General features: G+C 42.6%; 1 protein-coding gene across 4 annotated transcripts in view; it reads right to left on the bottom strand.

Annotated features, from left to right (window-relative positions):
- The window catches only part of CRADD (CARD and death domain containing adaptor protein), a 58,682-nt gene extending 36,619 nt beyond the window's left edge, over positions 1-22,063 (bottom strand). For all 4 annotated transcript variants that reach the window (XM_081330737.1, XM_081330736.1, XM_081330735.1 and 1 more), the window contains exons 1-2: positions 21,885-22,063; positions 20,793-21,091 (exon numbers count right to left, since the gene is read on the bottom strand). In XM_081330737.1, the coding sequence (XP_081186863.1) occupies positions 20,793-21,090 (298 nt within the window). In that variant the 5' untranslated portion in view covers position 21,091; positions 21,885-22,063. The remainder of the gene's footprint in view (positions 1-20,792; positions 21,092-21,884) is intronic.
- Positions 22,064-22,333: the final 270 nt, after the last annotated feature.

Raw genomic sequence — 22,333 nt, 5'->3', positions numbered from 1 at the left:
ACTAGACAGATTCTGCAATTATAAGGCGAAATTATATTGGGTATGTGTAACACATGCTCCTCCTTAATGGAAGTGTCCATATTTCCTCATGCTCTCATGGAGAGTGAGGAAGCTAATCTTGTCCTCTGCACTTACTGGGGTGTTGACTCAGATGGGACGTAGAGGGGGAGTACATTTGATTTTAATTTAAAATCCAGCTATAATAGGTACATAAATAAAGGCATTATCTTTACTTAGATGCTTAGAAATAGCTTGTAAATAAACCATGCCAAATCATTAATGCTGTTAATCTCAAATTTACCATTTGGAGTAGTTGAAGTTAGCATGAAGATCTCAAAACCACTATCCCATGTAATTCTGAAGTATATCTCACAGCCTTAAAAATCTCCACCTGGAAGAATACAGAGTGATAGACAGATATTTGTTTGTCAGTCTTTTTGTGTGTGCACGTTTTATAAATTTATAGCAGAAGGTCAAAAAAATCAACTGGGGACAACTTCCATGAATCTTGAATTGTGCAATAATATTTCTTAGAAAAAAAGCCAGATCATTCTTAGCAGGGATATATGCAACACCTGTCCTGGAATTTAATGATTACTGAAATACTCTGAAGCCGTTTTTTATTAAAACAATTTTCTGTTCCTTAAAAGCTTTATAGTATCTTTTTATCACAAGACGCAGGATGCACAACTATAGTTTTATAGAGTATCTTCTACAAGTTTCAGTTTGTGTTTAAAAAAACAGTAGTAGTGATGGGTAGTATTTACAATGGGAACAGAAGAGCAGCCTAATTTAGTGAATATTTTCTTCATTGTGATTCTTCTAGTAAAGCTATAGTTACATACCTAAGCACTGCTATTTGCTGATACTGTAAATCAGATCTTGCTTAAAGTTAAGATTAGTTCTGTATTTGCTTCTTTTTTGAAATCTCTCTCTGTGTATGTTTGTAGATTAATGGAGAAATATTTTAATGTTTAAAAAGTTATATTGAATTACATTACAAAAATGTAGAATTTTATTGTTTTTGAGAAATTGTATTTTATATCTATCATGGGAAATTGTCAAAGTAATTATTTTAAGAAACTGTAAAAAAAAGTCTAGATATTAAGAACTGAATTCAAGAGATAATGCAAACTTTTGTATCTGGTTAAAAATGTATCATATTTCCCTTTGCTACAGATTTCATAATGTTTTACGTTGACAATGCCCTCCCCCTTTTTCTTTTCTGTTTTATTTCTTATTGTCGATCAATTGGGGCTGGATTTTTTTTTCCTTGCATTTTTGCATGCTCTTTCTTGAAACTTGGAGTAACATTTTTAATGGTTAGGATTATTTCCTAATGATGGGTACACAATTCAGTGAATTCTGATGATAAAATAGCTGCTTTTTTTTTCTCCAGCACTGTTTGTCTAGCGACAAGCAAAATATGACGTACAGTTGTTGGAAAGAAAATCAGAAAAATGCACACAGAACAAAAAAAATAGCACACATAAATATGGGATTTGATGACGTGTGAGTTTGGGATTTATTTATAAAGGTTTTGCCATTTTCCCCTCCTTTTCTAAATATATTGAACTATGTCCTGGTTCTCCATTTTCATATTTATAAAGACTGAGTATATTCAAAAAAACAGCTTATAGCAAGTAATTTTGCATGATTGTAGAGGGCCCGTGTGAAAAATGTAGAAGTTGTGATAATAGAAAAGCAATTATGATACATAAGTTATTTGATTTCCCACTGATTTAATATCCATGCTTTTTTATCAGTATATGATTAAAAATTCAATAAATTTAAAAGATAAAATTCTTATATATTTTTTCTAATCGCCTTCTAGTATTTCCGAGAATAAAATCAGAGCTGTTATTTTTTAGTTTTCCCCTTCTCTGAAGGGCAGCAGTGCATGTGATGTTTAATTTTCAGTATCCCAAAACAGAGAATAAATTAAAACTATGTGCTACAAAGTGATGACACAGAAGCATAATTATAAACACATTTCCTCATCGGTGCCCTTTTTTTGAACAAAATTGATTATCTGGTGACAGCTGTTGAAAATAGAGGAAATCTGAGGTTATTATTCATTTATTTGAACCTGCCTTTATTACTTTTACAAATAACTCAAGGCACTGAACATATCCAACACGCCTTCCTCCACAACCACAAACCTGTGACGTAGGCTAGGCTGAGAGACAGTGACTGGACCAAAGTCACCCAGCTAGCTGGCTTTCATGTTCAAGGCTGGACTTAAACTCCGAGTCTCCAGCTTTCTAACCTAGTGCCATAACCACTAGACCAGGGGTCAGCAACCTGAAACAGTGAAAGAGCCACTCGGAACCGGTTCCCTCACAAAAGGAAAAACTGGGAGCCGCAAAAAATGTGTGCACATGCGCATACATGCGCGCATGCGCAGAACAGGGTTTGACTGAAGAGTGGAGCCAAGGCGAGATATGCACCTACCCTGCATATTTGAATTGATTGGTTGAACTTTTTTAGTCCCACTTTTTTTTTTTGAACTGCACATGGCAGAGGACTGGGAGCCGCAGGAGACGGCTGAAAGAGCCGCATGTGGCTCCGGAGCCGCGGGTTGCAGACCTGTGCACTAGACCAAATTGGATCTTATGAGTATACGGTATAAACAAAGAACCAATAAGGCTACTGAGAACGCCAGATTTTTACCCTCTCCAAACCAAGTCAGAGAATATCTCAGGTTTTAATTTTCAATAATCTTGGAGTATAAAGGATCTTGAGATTACTTATTCAAAATTAATATTTTAAAATTGCTTATGTAAGTTATTCATCTAATAGAAAATTTATAGAAAGCATATTTGGTGAGGGAAAAGGAGGCTAACTCATGAACAATGGAAGTAAAAGACATGAAGAAAAGTTTTCAGCTTTTACAGGAATTAATTTCTGCCATTCAGTTTACTGTCTCAATCTAGAAACAGGGTCACAATTAAAATATAAGCTGCTTGAAGACTGTATATCTCTATTCCTAGTAAAGAAAACTCTTATTATTCAGAACTCAGAATAAGCATTAAAAGCATAACAGAATTTGGAAGATAAAACACTACAGTTGCATGAATTTGCCTAGAATGGTTTCGATTATATTTTCCTAGAAACATTTAGGGAATTTAACCGATGCTTTCATTATAAAGCATCTAGTTTGACTAATACAAGACAGAGTCATATTCTGTGTGTGTTTTAGATGTAGAAACTATAACAATTATAAATTAAGAGTATTTCTGTTTTGTGATCCTGTCTCTCCACCTACCTACCATTTTTAACTAAAATTCAGACTTCCCAGGACTACACATACTGAATATCTTCAAAGTAATTAACACTGTATTATCCTGGATAGTTAGATAATAAGGCATGAAGACTAGAAACTAGGAGACTACGAATCTTGTCCTGCCTTAGGTAGGAGAACTTGGGCAAGTCACCTTAACCTGAGGAAGAAGACCTACACGAAGACCAAAAACATTGTAGAACGTGAAATCATGCTTGAGGATTTGTTTTGCAAGATGCCAGGCTCCCATTCATGTTTTTAAAACTAAAATAGTATTTCAAAAATAAGTAGAACAGGGAGTTTGTTAGTCAACAGGGAATGAGTTGGTGAAAGCAATGGACAACACACTAGGGACACAGGCAATAAAGATGGCAAAAACTGGGGTAATAGAAATAGCCTATCAATTAAGCTCAGTTAAGAAAAAAAAAGAAAACTGCAAAGAAAATTGTCTTCCTCAAGGTCAAACCAGCAATAATAATGCAGAATTAATTAACATAAAAGCTATTAAAAAACCCCACTCTAATAGATAACTGAAAAAAGAAAAATAAAAAACAAAAGAAATCATCTTTACTGCTCGGTTGCTCCAATTTTTTTTTTTAAATAAAGTGTAGTGGGGGAAGAGGAGGGGGAAGATTTCTCTTTAGCATCTTCAAAGTTGGGACTGATAACAGTGTTAGCAGCCGAGAAAGCCTCAAAGAAGATCAATTCCTCTGTTGAGTTACCCCCCTTCTGTTTAATTCACCACAAAGGCTTTCCCTTTTTCTTGAGCAAGAACATATCTCTGCAAAGATGCCGTAACGTGAAATTTATCTTAATTCAAATAAATGATCTTCAGCTGAAGGCAAGTTTTAGAATCATTAATAAGATTCGGAAAGGTCAGAAGACTGACAACATAAGGAGGGATTGAAATCCTCTGTTATCCAAATGAAAATGAAAGCAATGGCAAAAATAGTTTTTGTCTCACTATTTCAAGAGTTTGAAAGAAAAAATATAAAATTCAGTTTTCACCTAAATACAGCAGGTATACAAACTAGAATTAGAAAAGAAAGGTTGTGGAGAACTGCTGCTGAACAAGTAGAAAACATCACATTTTTAAAAAGCTAACATTGTACTCAAGAGGCAATGAAGAAATACATAGTTTTTTTGCTCCGTCATCATTGAGGAAAAGATTCCAAACCATAAAAGAAAGATCACTTTAGTATTACAGCTGTTAACAAAAGATTAACACTTCTGGGTAGGAAATCCATTTATTCCTTTTATTCAAAATTTTAACATCAAGGATATCCCTGGAATATATGTAATTGTAGTATTAAAACCATGCCCAAACTGCTCAATCTTACCTAAGTTTTATTTAGACCAGTGGTGGCAAACCTATGGCACACACACCAGAGGTGGCACTCAGAGCCCTCTCTGTGGGCACGTGCACCGTTGCCCCAGCAGAGTTCGCCAGAGTAGTGAGCACGTGGTGTTTGGAAGCAATGGGGCAGGAAGTGAGTGAGCAAGCGGTATTGGCCCTACAGGGATGCCCCAGAGATGGCGAGGAACTGGCCCCACCACCCTGGCCCCGACCAGCCCGGAAGCCCTCAAGACAGGAGGCGGTGAGCGCATGGGGGCCGACAGCATCCAGCAGCAAGGGCTGCATCAGCAGCGCTGCGGCGGCACTGGATGCACATTGAATCGGGGGAGCACATGATGTGGACCGCCGAACACGCCTACTCCGTGCCATCTCTTTTTGGTTGGAGAGCTGGTCGCCACTGGTCATCTCCTCAGCCCCCTTGAGGGTCTTGCCCTTGGCCCTTGGGTGGAGTGCATTCCCCTCCTTTACCTCGGTACTTACTGCGGCTGCCAGCCACTTGCGCAGGTCCATTAGCCCACTGCCCAGAGCTGCAGGCCTGCCTAGCACAAAGGAGGTGAAGCAGTTGGCTATGAAGTCCCGCATAGAGGTGGTAGAGCATGTCCAGGGCCAGCAAGCAAAAAGGCCACCCTGAGCGGGGAAAGCCAGATCTCCATCGGTGTCATGGCCGCCCAGGCCCAGCAGAGATAGGGGGGAGGAACACAATCCTAGCTGGGACTGGGGGGCAATGGCGCCAATGGGGATCCAGCTTTCCCTGCTCAGAGTAGCCTTTGGCTTGCTAAGTGTGGGTGTGCTCTACCACCTCTACTCAAGCTTGCTAGCCAGCCGTTTCATCTCCTTTGTCTCCTTTGTGTAGCAGCCTAATGGATCTGGGTGAGCTGCAGGCGGCGGCAGCCTGAGGCGGGGCCAAGGTGCATCAGGTGCGTGAAGGGAACAGGACCACAGGCAAGATCTGCGAAGGGGCCAAAATGACCAGCAGAGACCTGCTCTCCATCTGCATGCAAAATCAGATGGGACAGCATAGGCGCATCCAGCAGTCTGCATCACGTGCCTCCCCCCCTCCCCTACTCCACCTGCTGCTGGAAGGCTGGCCTGGTATTGGCAGCGGGCTGTGGAGCCCCAGAATGTGCTGGTCAAGGGGCCGGCAGGCTGTGGCTCCTGACAGACACTGTCGGTCCCCATGTGCTCACTGGTCTTTGTGGGGGGGGGGGCGATGGTGTCAGGCAGTAGCCACCCCGGCCCCTGCCATGCCTTGCCCCATGGCAAATCACCCCCATCCTGCCCCCTGCCTTGCCTTGCCTCACCCTGAAGGTCAAGCCTCCTGCCCACCACCCACCCACTAGAGAACCCCCTATATCTCTCCCAACTCTGCCCTCACAGGTGTCCCCATGAGCAACACTGAGGAGGTCCTGCTCACCCCCACCCCATCTGCTGTGACCACTGCAGCCACACCCACCCAGAGGGCCACGCCCCCCCGACGGCACAATACTGATGTAGCCATGGCACTTTGTGATAAATAAGTGGGTTTGGGTTTGCAGTTTGGGCACTCGGTCTCTAAAAGGTTAGCCATCACTGATTTAGACTGTCAAAGAAAGTGGTTGACATTATATTATAACTTTTATAATGCTGGCTATTCAACCATTTTCTGCAGTAATTCTGTAAAAGGAACAAAAACAAAGAATTGGCAGCTAATAGGGATAAATCTCTTCCAATTTTCACCAAAGAGACAGCAGATGACTGTATGTCAAATTACATTTTGGCAAAAATATATTGTTGTGTCTCCAACTGCTTGTGTAAACAAAGAACAAGTATAAGACAGAAAAGCAACTGCAAAGAAAATGGGTTTTATGGAAACACAGAAACTAAAGAGATACAGTATAGAGGAATTAGAAATGTGTTCTTAACATTTTGAGAGTGATTTTTACTGTTCTTGGAATGGGTTAAAAAAACCAAAAACCTCATATTTGATCAACGTCACTTGAACTCCAGATAAGAACTCCAGGAACTAAGCTAATACACCCATCACATCCCATAGTTGTAGAAGCCTTTCTATGTCATCCCTGATCCATGGAGGCGGCTCAAATCAGAGTTCAAGGTTGGTGGCAGCATGATTGTGTGTGAAGGTTTGAACCTGTTATCAGGAAACACACCCTTTTCCTCAAACATACTCTACTATAAACACCACCACCCACTACTCCTCCCCCCCTGTATTGGTAGGATATTTTTAGTTTTTATTTGGCTTAATAATCGGCAGTCTTATATTGCTGGATGTTAAAAAATGTAATATTTCATATATTTAAATTAAATGTTTAAAATATGAAAGCAAATAGGAACATAGTCTTTGTTCCCTGATGACAAATGAGCTAATAATCTTCAGGTGATCAAACTATAAACATATTAGTTATTATCTACTCTAGTCATGTAAAAATCTACAATAACAAAATAGGAGATTTTGATGTGATTTTTGTAGAAGCATTTTTCAGGCTGCAATGCAATGCATTCTTTAAATTCATCAAAGGGTTATGCAAATTAAGAAAATGACAGGAATGTAGGACTTTTCTTCAGAATCTGCTAGAAGACCTCCAAATCTTTCAACAGAAACTCTCCTTTAGCCTTCTCTCACTATGCTGGAGAGCAATTGGTAATTTACATTTTCAGCAATCCTGCCCTTATGTAACTCAAATAAAGATCATAGGCACTGAAAAACAACTCCTTTTTAGAATAGAAAATAGAAAGTTCCATCAATCCAAGATGATGATAAGTGAGAGCTGAGAGGAGCAGAGTCATACTTAAAAGGAGGCCTTTAGTATGTAGTCTTTATAGCTTGCATTTATAGTAAAGCAAATAAAAATAATGCACCGTTCCGATTCAAAGAGAAATAGGAGCTTCACTATATGAAAGTGTGCACATAGCACACAGACACACAGAGGCCCAAAGAGACTAGCCTTTCACATAGCAACTGTGCAGTCCTTCTGACATTCAAAAGGTCAAAATACAAAATGTGAAGCCATTTCTATAATCAGAAGCTGCAGGGAAAACAGCAGTCCCATTCTTTTCCCAGCCTTAATCCCAGCCTTCCAGATGAGAGGGTATGGACAGCCAAACTGGTATGGGGGTTGGCATCAGGCCATATTCACAGCAATTAGATATTAACTTTATTATTTAGTGCACTATGAATCGTACACTCATTCAAATATGGCACAATCATGCTTTAAAATGCTTTGTTTTAGGCCATGGATATGCAAAAGTGTCCTCTCCCTAACTCTGAAGTGTAATCTCCCAAATCCCCTGACAGCTGTGGTTGACGAACATCTGGAAGATGGTAAACTGCCTACTTCTGATTTAATATTATCTGTCTAAAGATTATCTGTCAAATCTGATTGAACACCCTTCAGACAAAAATAGCTATATGAATAAACTAATCCAAAATCACAAGACAGAAAAGAAGAATGGGTAAAACTGCTTTCCTACTCCTATTACTACTTTCCTATATGATTGATTGTGTATCAACATATGTATATATATGGGGGAACATTCATCATGAACAGATCTATCCACTTTTTTCTCAGCATTAAATCTAAACTCACATCAATATAGTTAGTATTTAGGAGCAGGAAGGAGAGAAATAGAAAGAAAACATACCACAGGAAACTTAATTCCACCCCACAGCACACAGTTATCATTTTACAGAAACATACAAGCTATTATAACTTGCTGTTCCTAGAAAGAATTAAACATTTCTGCCAACAGCCACAATTTTTCTTAAAAACTGTAAACATTATGCAGATGCTTTCAGACTATTATGCCTTTGCCAGTATTCCTCCAAATAAATCCTCAGTTAGGAAGTCATCTTACTGCCTGATTGGCTAACACTAGGCATAATCATATCATAATAGTAAAGTTGGAAGGGACCTTGGAGGTCATCTAGTCCAACCCCCTGCTCAGGCAGGAAACCCTATCCATTTCAGACAAATGGCTGTCCAGTCTCTTCTTAAAAACTTCCAGTGTTGGAGCATTCACAGCTTCTGGAGGCAGGTTGTTCCACTGGTTAATTGTTCTAACTGTCAGGAAGTTTCTCCTTAGTTCTAGGTTGCTTCTCTCCTTGATTAGTTTCCATCCATTGCTTCTTGTCCTGCTTTCAGGTGCCTTGGAGAATAGCTTGGCTCCCTGTTCTTTGTGGGAGCCCCTGAGATATTGGAATGCTGCTATCATGTCACCCCTAGTCCTTCTCTTCATTAAACTAGACATACCCAATTCCAGCAGCCTTTCCTTATATGTTTTAGCCTCCAGTCCCCCAATCATCTTTGTTGCTCTTCTCTGTACTCTTTCCAGAGTCTCGACATCTTTTTTACATGTTGGTGACCAAAACTGGATGCAGTATTCCACGTGTGGCCTTACAAAGGCATTGTAAAGTGGTATTAATACTTCACGTGATCTTGATTCTATCCCTCTGTTAATGCAGCCTAGCACTGTGTTGGCTTTTTTGGCAGCTACAGCACACTGCTGGCTCATGTTTAAGTGATTGTCCACTAGATCTCTCTCACAGTTACTACTATTGAGCAAGGTACCCCCTATACTATACCTGTACATTTGGTTTTTCTTGCCTAAATGTAGAACCTTACTTTTTTCACCATTGAATTTCATTTTGTTAGATAGCGCCTAGTGTTCAAGTCTGTTCAGATCCTCCTGTATCTTAACCCTGTCTTCTGGAGTGTTGGCTATTCCTGCCAGCTTGGCGTTGTCTGCAAAATTAATGAGTTCCCCATCTATCCCTTCATCCAAATCATTGATGAAGATGTTGAAGAGCACTGGGCCCAGAAGAGAGCCCTGGTGCACCACTACACACTTCCCTCCATGTAGATGCGGTTCCATTGAGGACAACACGCTGACTATAGCCAGTCAGCCAGCTACGAATCCATCTGGTGGTGATGCTGTCTAACCCACATTTTCCTATCTTATCAAGTAGTAGTTTGCGATCTACTTTATCAAATGCCTTACTGAAGTCCATGTAAATTATATCCACAGCATTCCTCTGGTCCACTAATTTTGTCAGTTGGTCAAAGAATGCAATAAGATTTGTCTGGCATGATGTTTTTTTGACAAACCCATGTTGGCTTTTAATAATGATTTTGTTTGCCTCTAGATGCTCACTGATTCGTTGTTTATCTTTTCCAGAATCTTCCCAGGTATTGAGGTCAGGCTGATAGGTTTGTAATTTCCTGGATCCATTTTTTCCCCTTTTTTGATGAGAACTACATCAGCTCTTTTCCAGTCCTCTGGTAGTTCACCAGTGCTCCAGGATCTTTGAAAAATATAGTTCAGTGGTTCTGAGATCACAGCCACCAGTTCCTTGAGAACATTGGGGTGTAATCCATCTGGACCTGGTGATTTGAACTCGTCTAGGCTGGGCAGGTACTCACTTACCATTTTCTTGCCTATCTTAACTTGTGTTTTTATTGTTTTTATGGCACTATTTTTGATAGGTTGGTCTGTTTCTTCCCTTTGTTTAAAGACAGATGCAAAAAACGAGTTAAAGAGTTCTGCTTTCTCTCTGTTGCTTGTCACCTTCTTGCCACTTTCACCCACTAATGGACCAATCATTTCCTTCACTTTTTTCTTGTTTTTTACATGTTGAAAGAAGCTTTTTTTGTTATTTTTGACTTTGGTTGCAAGCGTTAGTTCATTTTGAGCCTTAGCTTTCCTCACTTCTTCTTTGCAGGCTCGGGCTACTTGCTGATTTTCTGATTTAGTTATGTGCCCCTCTTTCCACTTTCTATACTTGCCCTTTTTATCTTTCAATTTATCAGAGAGTTCTTTATGCAGCCATGCTGGTTTCTTTTGAGAGCTGTTATTTTTCCTCTTTGTTGGTATTGTGCTAGACTGGGCTTTTATTATCTCACTTTTCAAAATTTCCCAAGCTTCTTGAGTTGTTTTCCCCTTGAGGATTCTCATCCATGGAATCCTTCCCAAGCTCTCTCTACGTTTATTGAAATTAGCTCTCTTAAAGTCCAAGACTCTAGTTTGACTGTATTCTATTGCTTGTGCTTCCATAATGTTAAATTCCAATATTGCATGATCACTTCCTCCCAAGGTTCCTGTGGCTTCAACACCTTCTATCATTTCATCTGTTAGCGAGAATTAGATGCAAAATGGCCAATCCCCTAGTTCCCTTTTCTACTTTTTGGGTGACAAAGTTGTCTGCTAGGTTTGTCAGGAATCTGTTTGATCTTCCACTTGGTGCAGAGTTTGTCTCTCAGTTGATGTCAGGGTAGTTGTCCCCCGTTACTATTGTGATGTGCTTCCTACATACCTTAGTTAGCTGACTAGCAAAAAGTTCATCTATTTCCTCTGTTTGGTTGGGTGGCCTATAGTATACACCTCTGGCAATGTCATTTTTTCTCCCTTTTATATTGACCCAAATGCATTCAAGTTTACAGTTTGAAACTGCTTTTTATGGTGACATGGTAAATATATCCACTAGATGGATCAAACAGAGGTGAAATTGCTTAGAAATCTTCTTTTGTTGATAACTGGAGTCTTCTGAATCTGAAGCCTATTTGTTAACCTGAAATCAAGATGTTTATGAGCATCATACATTCTTTTCTGTTGCTTTTATTGTTTAGCCAAGTATACAATGCAGGGAACTACCCAATCTCATAGTTGAAATGTAAAGGTAAAGGTAAAATTTTCCCCGCACATGTGTGCTAGTCGTTTCCAACTCTAGGGGCCGGTGCTCATCTCCATTTCAAAGCCGAAGAGCCAGCGCTTGTCCGAGGACGTCTCCGTGGTCATGTGGCCGGCATGACTAGACGCCAAAGGTGCACGGAACACTGTTACCTTCCCACCGTAGTGGTCCCTATTTTTCTACGTGCTTTTGAACTGCTAGGTTGGCAGAAGCTGGGACGAGTAACAGGCGCTCACTCTGCTACGCGGCACTCAGGATTCGACCCACCAAACTGCCAACCTTCTGATCGACAAGCTCAGCGTCCTAACCCACTGAGCCATCGCGTCCCTTATATAGTTGAAATACTGATGCTTTAATTAACCACCTAGTTTTGGACAATGTAACTTAATGGAAAATTAAAGTGATTTTGGGGGTCACAGGTTATGAAAATATGTAAGTACTCTTTATATGTTTCAACAGTTATAATCTAAATAAAATAGAACAAAAGAATGTCTGTAATATATAGCTTTAAGTTATCTCTTGTTGGATTGAAAAGCTCTCATCTTTGGGCATGTTCCAATTATCTCCTTACTGATTCAAGTAGTCTTCGACTTATGACTGTTTGGTCTGGAATTATGACAGCGTCAGAAAGGGTACTTTATGAACTATAGACCACTTTTGGCCTTTGAAAAACATTGCACCACCACCACCACAGTCACACAAGTGTTTGGCATTTTTTTTTTGCATTTACCAAGCTCCTCACAATCATGTGATCGCCATTTGCAATTTTCTCTGCCAACAGAAAGTAAATGGGAAAATTGGCATGGAAGATTGCAAGCTGCTGTCACCTACCAAGAGGACCCCATGCAAGCAGACACAATCAGGCATGAAGCTAAATCCTTGGCAGGGAGTTTTTTTCAGCCAGACCTCTGGCTCAGAGGGAGCCAAAATCTAAGTAGGATTTTCAGTCTCTGAGTGAAGGGAAGTGCAGTAAAGTTAGGAGCATAGGATACCTAAGGAGAAGGGGGAAGAGGAGTTCCTGGAAGGCTCAGTGCAGGCTGCATGCAAATATTTCCCCACAGCTGCTCTTAGAAGCCTCAGCCTAGCTCAGCTGCCCTGGGAAGTTCCAACCACAGGATGCAAAGCTAAAACTGCCCCAGGAAGCCCCAAATGTGACCCAGCAAAGAATCTCAAAGCTGCAGCCATCCTCTAGTGGTCCAAGACCCCTGCTGCCCTGTACTCCTGCCTCTGCCCAAGTTTATCTTTGCCACCTTCTTGCTCCCACTGCTGATGAGGCATGTGCGACCTGCCATTTGCAAGGCAGCTGCTGGCCACGTGAGGCCTTCTTGGAGTCTCATAATGAAACTGCTGTGCACATCTTCAGGAAGAAACTGCTGTGCAGATCTTCAGCTGTTTTGTGAAGGGACAGGCTTGGCATACCTCAGCAGCAACAGAAGCAAGACGACAGGAAAGGTCAGCTGAGATCAATGCAGTGTGGGACAGCAGGGGCAGCAAAGTACAGGGGCCAAAAAGGGCAGAGTTGAAGGGAGATAGAAGGCTGGGGGGAGCTGAAGTGCCCCTTCAGTCATCAGTATAAATAGGCTGCCAAACATCTGAATCCGGATCCAGTAAGCATGGGGGTGTGTGCAACATCTGTCACTTCAGGGACTGGGCATAGGTACCATTCATTTAGTACCAATGTAACTTGTAGTTCGAGGACTATCTATGCAGAGCAATGCCTGTAATCAAATGTGTTTATATGAAGTGCAGGAGCTGCCAAGATCTTCCTGAAGCAGAAGCTGCACAAGCATGGGCCTCCTATCTCATGAAAGAGGCCATTATGCAGCTAACAATTAGTAAGGTAATAGATGAACAATGGACAAGCTGTTCTTCAAAGATTATTCTAACAGTAGGTGGCTCTACTTCCAGTTCATTTACTTAGATGCCAACTCTTTACAACAGGAAACGTGCTCTCTCTCCCAGCTTGCTTCACTACACTGTAGAGAAGAAGCAAGAGATGAAGGATAATTTTGTAACTTTCATGAAAAATGCATTTGCGAATGGGAATGTAGAATTGTCTCACTAAAGAACGAAGTCAAAGAATGCTAGTATTTCCTAACTGTTTGCAAATACCAGGGTCAGTACAGATGTATGTGACTCATCTGACTTTTGGGGTGAGGTGTCATCAATATGCTAATGGTATCCAGTTTTATATCTCTACCACAGGCTGCTTGAGTGATACCGTGGACACCCTACCTCAGTGCCTGTAGACTGCAGAGGCATGGATGGGGCACAAGGGACTTCGGCTCAACCCAAGCAAGGCTGAGTGACTTTGAGTGTTTGGGCCTTCTGGTACCAAGGTTTTCCCACCTCTAATACTGCATAGGGTGGCACTGCCTCACACAGATTTGGTGTACAATCTGGAAAACATTTTGGACTATGTCTCCTGCTGGTAGAGCAAGAAATAAGTGTGGTGAAGACAGCCTTTGCACACTTCTGGGTTGTGCACCAATTGCATCCATTTATGGATCAGAAGGCTCTGCTCACTCTTACCCTTGCAACCTCCCATTTGGACTACTGCAATGCACTCTACATGTGGGTGCCCTTGATGGCCATTCAGAAGCTTCAGCTGGTACAGAATGCAACCACATAGGTGGTAAATGGTATTGTCTATTTGATACATGTTAACACCACAGTTGGATACAGAATGAAAGTATTATGCCTTTGATAAATCAATCATCAATGCTCAGACGAATGGAGGGAAATGGGAAATATGGAAACTTTCCTTATAGGTTTTTGAACAGTTTTAGGTCCCACATGCTCATGCTTTCATTTCCCTCACTACATTGAACACAAGCAAATTTGGTCTCTTTTCAGATGCTTCAGCAGAGACTTATCTGAAATTACTGATACGTAAGGAATATACCATGTAAGCTTGATTCTCAGAAAAAAATGGGCCCATCTGTCAAGAGAGAATGGAGCTAATGTGGATTGACATGTACATTCAATATAACATAGTAAAGATTTACACTGATCACTAAGTTGTACTGGGATATATCTGCAACCAACCAGAACACTGTAAGCAACAGGGTTGAATGCATCAGGAGGTGAATTATGTTTTGTTTTGATTTGATTTATTATATTTATATGCCGCCCTTCTCCCTAAGGACTCACGGTGGCTCACAACAATAAAAACTAAAAAAGAACATGAAAATACAAAATTTAAAAAAGAATTAAACAGTAGATATGTTCAATACATAGTAATTTAACCCCATAAAACCAAATTTAAAACCATAGTCAGTCCAGGCCCGACTGTTGAAACATCCATGTCTTCAGGTCACGGCGAAAGGACCAAAGGTCGGAGGCCATCTGCAGCTCCAGAGGCAACTCATTCCAGAGGGTCGGCGCGCCCACAGAGAAGGCTCTCCCCCTAGGGGTCGCCAGCCGGCATTGCTTAACCGACGGAACTCTGAGGGCAGCCCCATGTAGAGAGTGTTACAGTAATCCAGGCGAGAAGTGACAAGGGCATGGGTGACCATGCATAGGGCATCTCGGTCCAAAAAGGGGCGCAACTGGCGCACCAGGCGAACCTGTGCAAAGGCCCCCCTGGTCACAGCAGTTAAATGTTCTTCCAAATTAAGCTGTGAATCCAGGAGGACACCCAAGTTGCGAGCCCTTTCAGAGGGGGACAATACCTCCCCGCCATCAAAACAGATGGAACATGTTGGACAATATGAGATGCCGGTATCCACAGCCACTCGGTCTTGGAGGGGTTGAGCCTGAGCCTGTTCCTTCCCATCCAGACCCGTACCGCCTCCAGGTACCGGGACATCACGTCAAGGGCATCACTGGGTTGGTTTGGGGTGGAGATGAACAACTGGGTATCATCCGCATATTGGTGATAAAGGTAAAGGTAAAGGTTTCCCCGCACATGCGTGCTAGTCGTTTCCGACTCTAGGGGCCGGTGCTCATCTCCGTTTCAAAGCCGAAGAGCCAGCGCTTGTCCGAGGACGTCTCCGTGGTCATGTGGCTGGCATGACTAGACACCAAAGTCACACGGAATGCTGTTACCTTCCCACTGTAGTGGTCCCTATTTTTCTACTTGCATTTTTACGTGCTTTCGAACTGCTAGGTTGGCAGAAGCTGGGACGAGTAACAGGCGCTCACTCTGTTACGCGGCACTTGGGATTTGACCCACGAAACTGCCGACCTTCTGATCGACAAGCTCAGCGTCCTAACCCACTGAGCCACCGCATCCCTCACCCCAAAACCACAATTGATCTCACCCAGCGGCTTGATATAGATGTTAAACAGGAGGGGGGAGAGAACCGTCCCCTGAGGCACCCCACAAGAAAGGGGCCTCAGGGTGGATCTCTGCCCCCCAGCCATTACAAACTGCGAACGGCCCGAGAGGTAGGAGGAGAACCACCGTAAAACAGTGCCTCCCACTCCCAACCCCTCAAGCTGTCGCAGCAAGATACCATGGTCGATGGTATCAAAAGCCACTGAGAGGTCAAGCAGGACCAGGACAGAGGAACAGCTCCTGTCCCGGGCCCGCCAGAGATCATCTACCAGTGCGACCAATGCCGTTTCCGTGCTGTAACCGGGTCTGAAACCGGACTGGTACGGGTCCAGATAGTGCGCTTCATCCAGGAATTGTGGAAGCTGACGCGCCACAACACTCTCAACAACCTTCGCTACAAAGCGAAGGTTGGAGACAGGACAATAGTTACTCAACGAGGCCAGATCCAAGGCAGGCTTCTTGAGGAGGGGCCTTACCACCGCCTCTTTTAAGGCAGAGGGGAAGACACCCTCTGTCAATGAAACGTTGACAACTGCCTGGAGCCAGCCCCGTCACCTCCTCGGCAGCCAAAACTAGCCAGGAGGGATATGGGTCCAGTAAACAGGTTGTAGCACTCAGTCTGCGCATAATCCTGTCCACATCATCCAAAGATACAGGGTCAAACTCACCCCAGATGGTATAACCAAGACCTGCCCCTTCCACTCCGCCGGATTCCACCCAGTCGGAGTCCAAACCAGACCGGATCTGAGCAATTTTGTCCTGCAGATACTGTACAAATTCCTCAGCCCTACCCTGCAAGGGGTCATCCCTCGGTTGCTGATTAAGCAGTGAGCGGGTCACTCTAAACAGGGAGGCTGGGCGGTTATCTGCGGACGCGATGAGAGCGGAAAAGTCAGCACGCTTTGCCGCTTCCATCGCCACTAGGTAAGACTTAAGATAAGTTCTCAACTGTGTTTGGTCAGATTCGGATCTGCTGGACCTCCAACGACTCTCTAGGCATCTTTTCCGGCGCTTCATCTCTCTGAGTCCCTTGGTAAACCAGGGGGCCACCCGGGATCCACGCCGGGTTCAGAAGCTGCAAAGGCACAACTCGATCCAAGGCCCCAGCAGCCGCCCTCTCCCAGGCTGCCACTAGGGCCTCGGCAGAGCCGTGGGCAAGGGAAGCAGGAAATGTCCCAAGCTCTGTCCGGAACCTCTCAGGGTCCATCAGGCGCCTGGGGCGGAACCACCTGGTCAGTTCCGCCTCCCAGCGGCGGGGGGTGGCGTACTGAAAGTCTAGCCAGAGAAGAATATGATCGGACCATGACAGGGGATGGATGGTTAAATCACCCCTACCCAGATCATTAATCCACTGCCCAGAGATAAAAACCAGGTCGAGTGTGTGACCTCCATTATGAGTCGGGTCCTGAATTATTTGAGTCAGGTCCATGGCCGTCATGGAAGCCATGAACTCCCGAGCCAACTCAGATGCCTCACCCACGGAAGGCAAATTGAAATCCCCCAGAACTATAAGCTTGGGGAACTCAATCGCCAACCCAGGCAAGACGTCGAGGAGCTTGGCTAGGGCCAATGATACACAGCTGGGAGACAGGTACGTAATCAATAGGCCCAACTGAACGCCAGGACCCAACTTTAAAAGGAGAGATTCACACCCGCCTATCTGAGGGACAGTGGCCACTCGTGGACAAAGACTCTCCCTAATAATAACTGCCACCCCCCACCCCTGCCCTGGGTCCATGGCTGGTGAAGCACCCGGAAGCCTGGTGGGCATAACTCCGAGAGGGGGACACCTCCCTCTTGGCCCAGCCAGGTCTCCGTGATGCAAGCCAGGTCCGCGTTCTCCTCCTCAACAAGATCATGTATGAGGAGAGCCTTGTTCACCACGGACCTGGCATTGAAATAAACCAACCTGAGCCCAGGGTTCTGCAATCCTATGCCCCCGGGGAAGCGAGAAGAGCAACAAGGGCAGGAACAGGCAACCACTTGAAGACAGCGGTGGACCGTTCCCCGATAACAATAAAGCCCTCTACTCCCACACTCTCTGCCCCTCCCAATCACTGTCAAGATAGGGAGACCCTCCGCACTCGGAGCTGAGTCTACCCCCAAACCCCTATTCCCCCCCCCCCGCAACCGTCCGATGGTCTGGACTGCTGTCCGGGTCAAACTCCCCCAAGTTCGTTCCGGATCCCCAAGGCCTCCCCCCCTCCCGGGTCCCCTTAAAATTTTATATAAACAACTTAATAAAAATCCCCTCAGCCTCCTCTTTGAAGCATACCATCTCTCAGGGTCCCACAACCCGTCATCAAGGAAGTTCTTATGTAGGACAGATGGGCGCTCCTACGAGAGGGGGGAATCTCGCCGCGAGTAAAGTTCTCTAAAATTGTACACTGGCATACAAAGGAAGGCGGTAGCATCGGACAATGAAGGGTGCCAGCAGATGGAGTCAATGGAAAATTCAGTCGACATGTGGCAGGTCCCAGAGCCATAATCGTGGTAAGAGTGGAGTAGTCTACGGCGGCAGCAGCAAGAGCCGTAACAGGTGATGATGACAAGTTTAAAAAAGGGGGAGGCGGCCTGATGACAATGGCGACGGACCCAAAACAACAAGATTCAAGCAGAGCAACAAGGGCAGCAGCAGCCTCCGCAGCGGCAGGGAAAGCAGCAACAACAGCAGACCCCACAGCCGCAGCCACAGCGCCAGCAGGACCAGGTCCACTGCACTCACAGAGCCGAACTCGCCGAGTGGCAGAGGGGGAGGGGGGAAACAACATCGAGGCTTCCTTCCCCCTGCCACAACCCTGGTCTCGGTAAAAACAAACAGGCACTAAGCAGAATTGTACAAACCACATTTCAAGGTCAGAACATGCAGAACAATGTGTATAGACACAGATAGCATGGCTTACAAAGCCAGAATTCCCCTACACTGTAAAAATTCATTGCCAAGTACATAAAACTTGTTTATGGAATCTGAATCTATGCAAAAAAAAGCATGCCCTCAAATGTCTCTCACCCTTAATATCTTCTCTAAAGATTAGCTTGTTTCACATTGTTTTGTGTTTTTTAAAATGGTAAACTCTGTTATGATCTATGGAGCATCTCATGTGTATTTCTTGATACTCTCTCCAAATCCTGAAAATATCCCTGCAGTTCTGCCATACCATACCTTGCACCTGCAATAGCTTCTCTCAAGCTTGAAGAATCATTCTCTACAATAGAGCTCCTTAACCTTTTTGTGCTTTGAGACTCTGCTGAAACCTACAGAGAAACTTATCTAAAACAAAATACATGGACTGTATAGCTATTGGAGATCAATTAGGGAAACCAACTATGCTCAAATAACATAAATAACTAAAAATAAAAAAATGTAATATGAGGTTTTTTTATTAAGCCATTAAACCAATAACAAGACTATTAGTTTGAGCTTAATGAATATAATTTTCCCCCATCCAAGATTACAGACCCCTTGAAATCTCCATGGTCCAAGTTAAAAACTTCTGCCTTACAGCAGGGCCCCCCAAACCCTGGACTCCGGGCCACTACTGTTCCACAGCCTGTTAGGAACTGGGCCGCAGAAGCGAGTGAAGCTTCATCTGTGCATGCATGGAATCTAGTGTGTGAAACCACACATCCCTACCGCCACTGGTCTGTGGAAACAAAAATGTTTTCCTGGAAACTGGTCCCTAGTACAAAAAAGGTTGGGGGATGCTGCTCTACTACAGCATCCATAGAACAAGAGAATCAATAAGAAGGAAGGAATTTCTAAATGTAATCCCTGTACAAGGTAGTTCATGGAAAATATATTTGAGAATGGATATGCAGAATCTGGCTCACCAAAGAAAGAAATCAAAGAATGCTGTTATCTCCTAACCATTTACAAAAACTATCACGATCGATGGCCAACTATAATGCAAAACCACACAAGAGTGAACAAAATGCAATTAGTATATCTAGTCAGCACTGTATTAAAATTTTACAAGCTGTAAACTTTGGTTGACAACATGAATATATGGGAGAAAATGTGAGAAACTGGTGTTAAATTAACATTATTTAAGAGAGAACTTCTATAAAATGATATACTAATAGTATATATGATACTGACTAAACTGCCAAAAATTTGTAAGGGAGTATCAAACCAATGTTGTACATATGAAAAGGAAGAGGGGACCTCAAAGTGTCTGAGTGGTGTTGCCCACTGTATCCTGGTCTCTATGGTGTCAAACAGAGCTCAGTTATGATGTTTTGAGTACCCTTTTGACTAAAGTCACAGCTATTATTAATTCAAGGCCTCCGATTCCTGTCTCTACTGATCCAGAATCTCCTAATAACTCTTGCTAACTTTTCACTCAGAAGATCTGAGTGAACCTGGCACTACTTGAGGCGTTCACCATCAAGGACTTGTACAAATGTCAGCAAAGACAAAGTCTCACCAACTCATTTTAGACCACCACAACTCTACAGACAATATCCATATAGCAGTCCACTTAATAAAATTCCAAGTGGGTGACCTGTTCTGCTGAAAGACATGTACGTAAACTAGATTCATGGCTTATGGAATTTATCACTCAAAATATGTACACTCAAGATTAAAGTATTTGCAAGGCAGAAATTACCGTAAATAAAGGACCATAAAACTCCTTTCAAATTCATCATTGAAAGATGCATAATTACTGTGGACCAAACCAGTACATATTAGAATTGTTCAAACTGCATCCAAAGCAGGAAAGAGGCTTCATAAATGGTGTGGCTATGATTACTGTACCTATCACTAGATCCTTAAATAAGTTATGCTTTTTTGCTAATTGTATGGTCCAAAGAAAGTGCATGTTTGAATTAAAGTGGCAACCTTACCATTTCTTTATCATCTCTCTAACTCAACACACATAATATTCCCTAGGACCATGCAACTACCACATGAGTGTACAACTGAGATGGTTTCTTTAAGTAGTTATTGATAGGCACAGCTAACATGGCAATGTTGGATCTCAAGAACATTTTATCAGGAACAATTTTTGTTGCAGACCTTGAACATGTTTGGGGGGGGGAAGGTAAGATACCAGATATTAAATCAGCACTGTTACTACTTGTGCATTTTTTTAAAAAAATAACCTGACGTTAATTCTAATGTAATTTTTTTAATTAATAGTAAGAACTACATTCTCAAACTACTAATTACTTAAACAAATCTTACCTGCAGGAGGCAATAGCATAACTTCATTGCGCTTTGATTCAAGTTTTTCTTTCACCCATGGAAATTCTTGTAAGGATTCTAGAAACGCTTCAAATGCCTTAGGCCCTCTTGTTGGAAGGATGTCAAGAAGCACCAAAGTTTTCCGTTGATTAGTAACTTGGGCCCTTATTTCTTGCACATGATTGTCTGTTAGAATTTCTTCTTGATAGAGATATTGAATGATAAGGCCCTCAACCAACAGCTCTGCACACAGCTCCAGGCGCAAGGAGCGCAGAACCTGCTTGTCTCTGGCATCCATCCTAAGGAAAAAAAAATACGTAAGTGGCCAACTTTGAAGTCGTCACTTTGGAATCTTATCAATATGCATTTGTAAAGTGTGTGTGTGTGTGTAAGAGAGAGAGAGAGAGAGAGAGATAGAGAGAGCCAGATCTGACTATTTAAATGGTCTGGGTAATCAGGCAAGAAGTTCAACATATTTACATTTCTTATAGCATTTTTTCTTTTTAAGTATGTATGTATTTATATTGATTTTTAATTTGTTTTTATTGGATTGTTTTTAACTTTTTTTGAGACACACAGATGAGATGGCAGGCCATGCAAATTGAATAAATAAATCATGATTTATCTTTTTTTCATGAACTCCAGGATAACATATTGGGATTTTGCCCACAAACCCTTCCATTAACAAAGTGAGAAGAATTCCAGGTTTCATTTTCTCTTAATTATATTTTTAGACCCTATATCCAGCACCCAATTTAAGAACCAGTTACGCTCATATCATTTTATTTTGGACGATCATATAAGTAGCTTTCAGACAACGCTATTCGTTCTCTAAAAAATTTTGCATGCAGCAATAGTCTCTTTACAACTGAAAGCCATTACTTGCAAAATGTAATTCTTTAAAGTAATAACATTTTTAAAGTAAAAACTGCAGAACATTGTCCCAGAAAGAAAAACTGCAAAGAAATGAAGTCGCAGAAGGTTTATATAAAGCCTAAGAAAATAATCGGACTGCTCTGAAAACTCCCCTTTGGGAATTATATAATCAGCACAATAAAAAAAACAAAAAAGCTGTTCCTTTAAAATACTTACAAAACGAGGCGGAAATGTTATTTATTAACTCCAGGCGTAATGGGGCTCCCCCTGCACCATTTTTCTTGGAGAGAAAATCGCTAAACAGGAAGTGCTCCTTTCCCGCATTTCTTACAAGCGAGAGACCTCGATGAAAGGCGGGCGCTTAAACCAAACTTGCGCGACGATTCGAGTCGGAAGTTCTTGCATCCTTTTGCCGCCATTTTGCCCTTCGCCTATAAAACAGAATGTAAGCTTCTTAGACTTAGAGGAAAGAGTGGAGCAATCTGAAATTGGAAAGGTTGTTTCTGTGATTAGATGCCTGGGCTGCTCGTAAAAGTTGAAAAGGAACAGAAGCTTATTTCAAAACCATGTTACGACCAAAAACGTGCTACAAGCCTGGAATCTAAATATGTCGAAACTACAATTCCCAGAATTCCGTGGACTATGCTACGAATTGTAATTGCGTG

This window comes from Vipera berus (assembly GCF_964194415.1).
Source record: "Vipera berus genome assembly, chromosome: 6".
In the NCBI taxonomy this organism is placed as follows: Eukaryota; Metazoa; Chordata; class Lepidosauria; order Squamata; family Viperidae; genus Vipera; species Vipera berus.
Note: the sequence above shows the minus strand (reverse complement) of the source record. Positions and strands in the feature narration are given on the sequence as shown.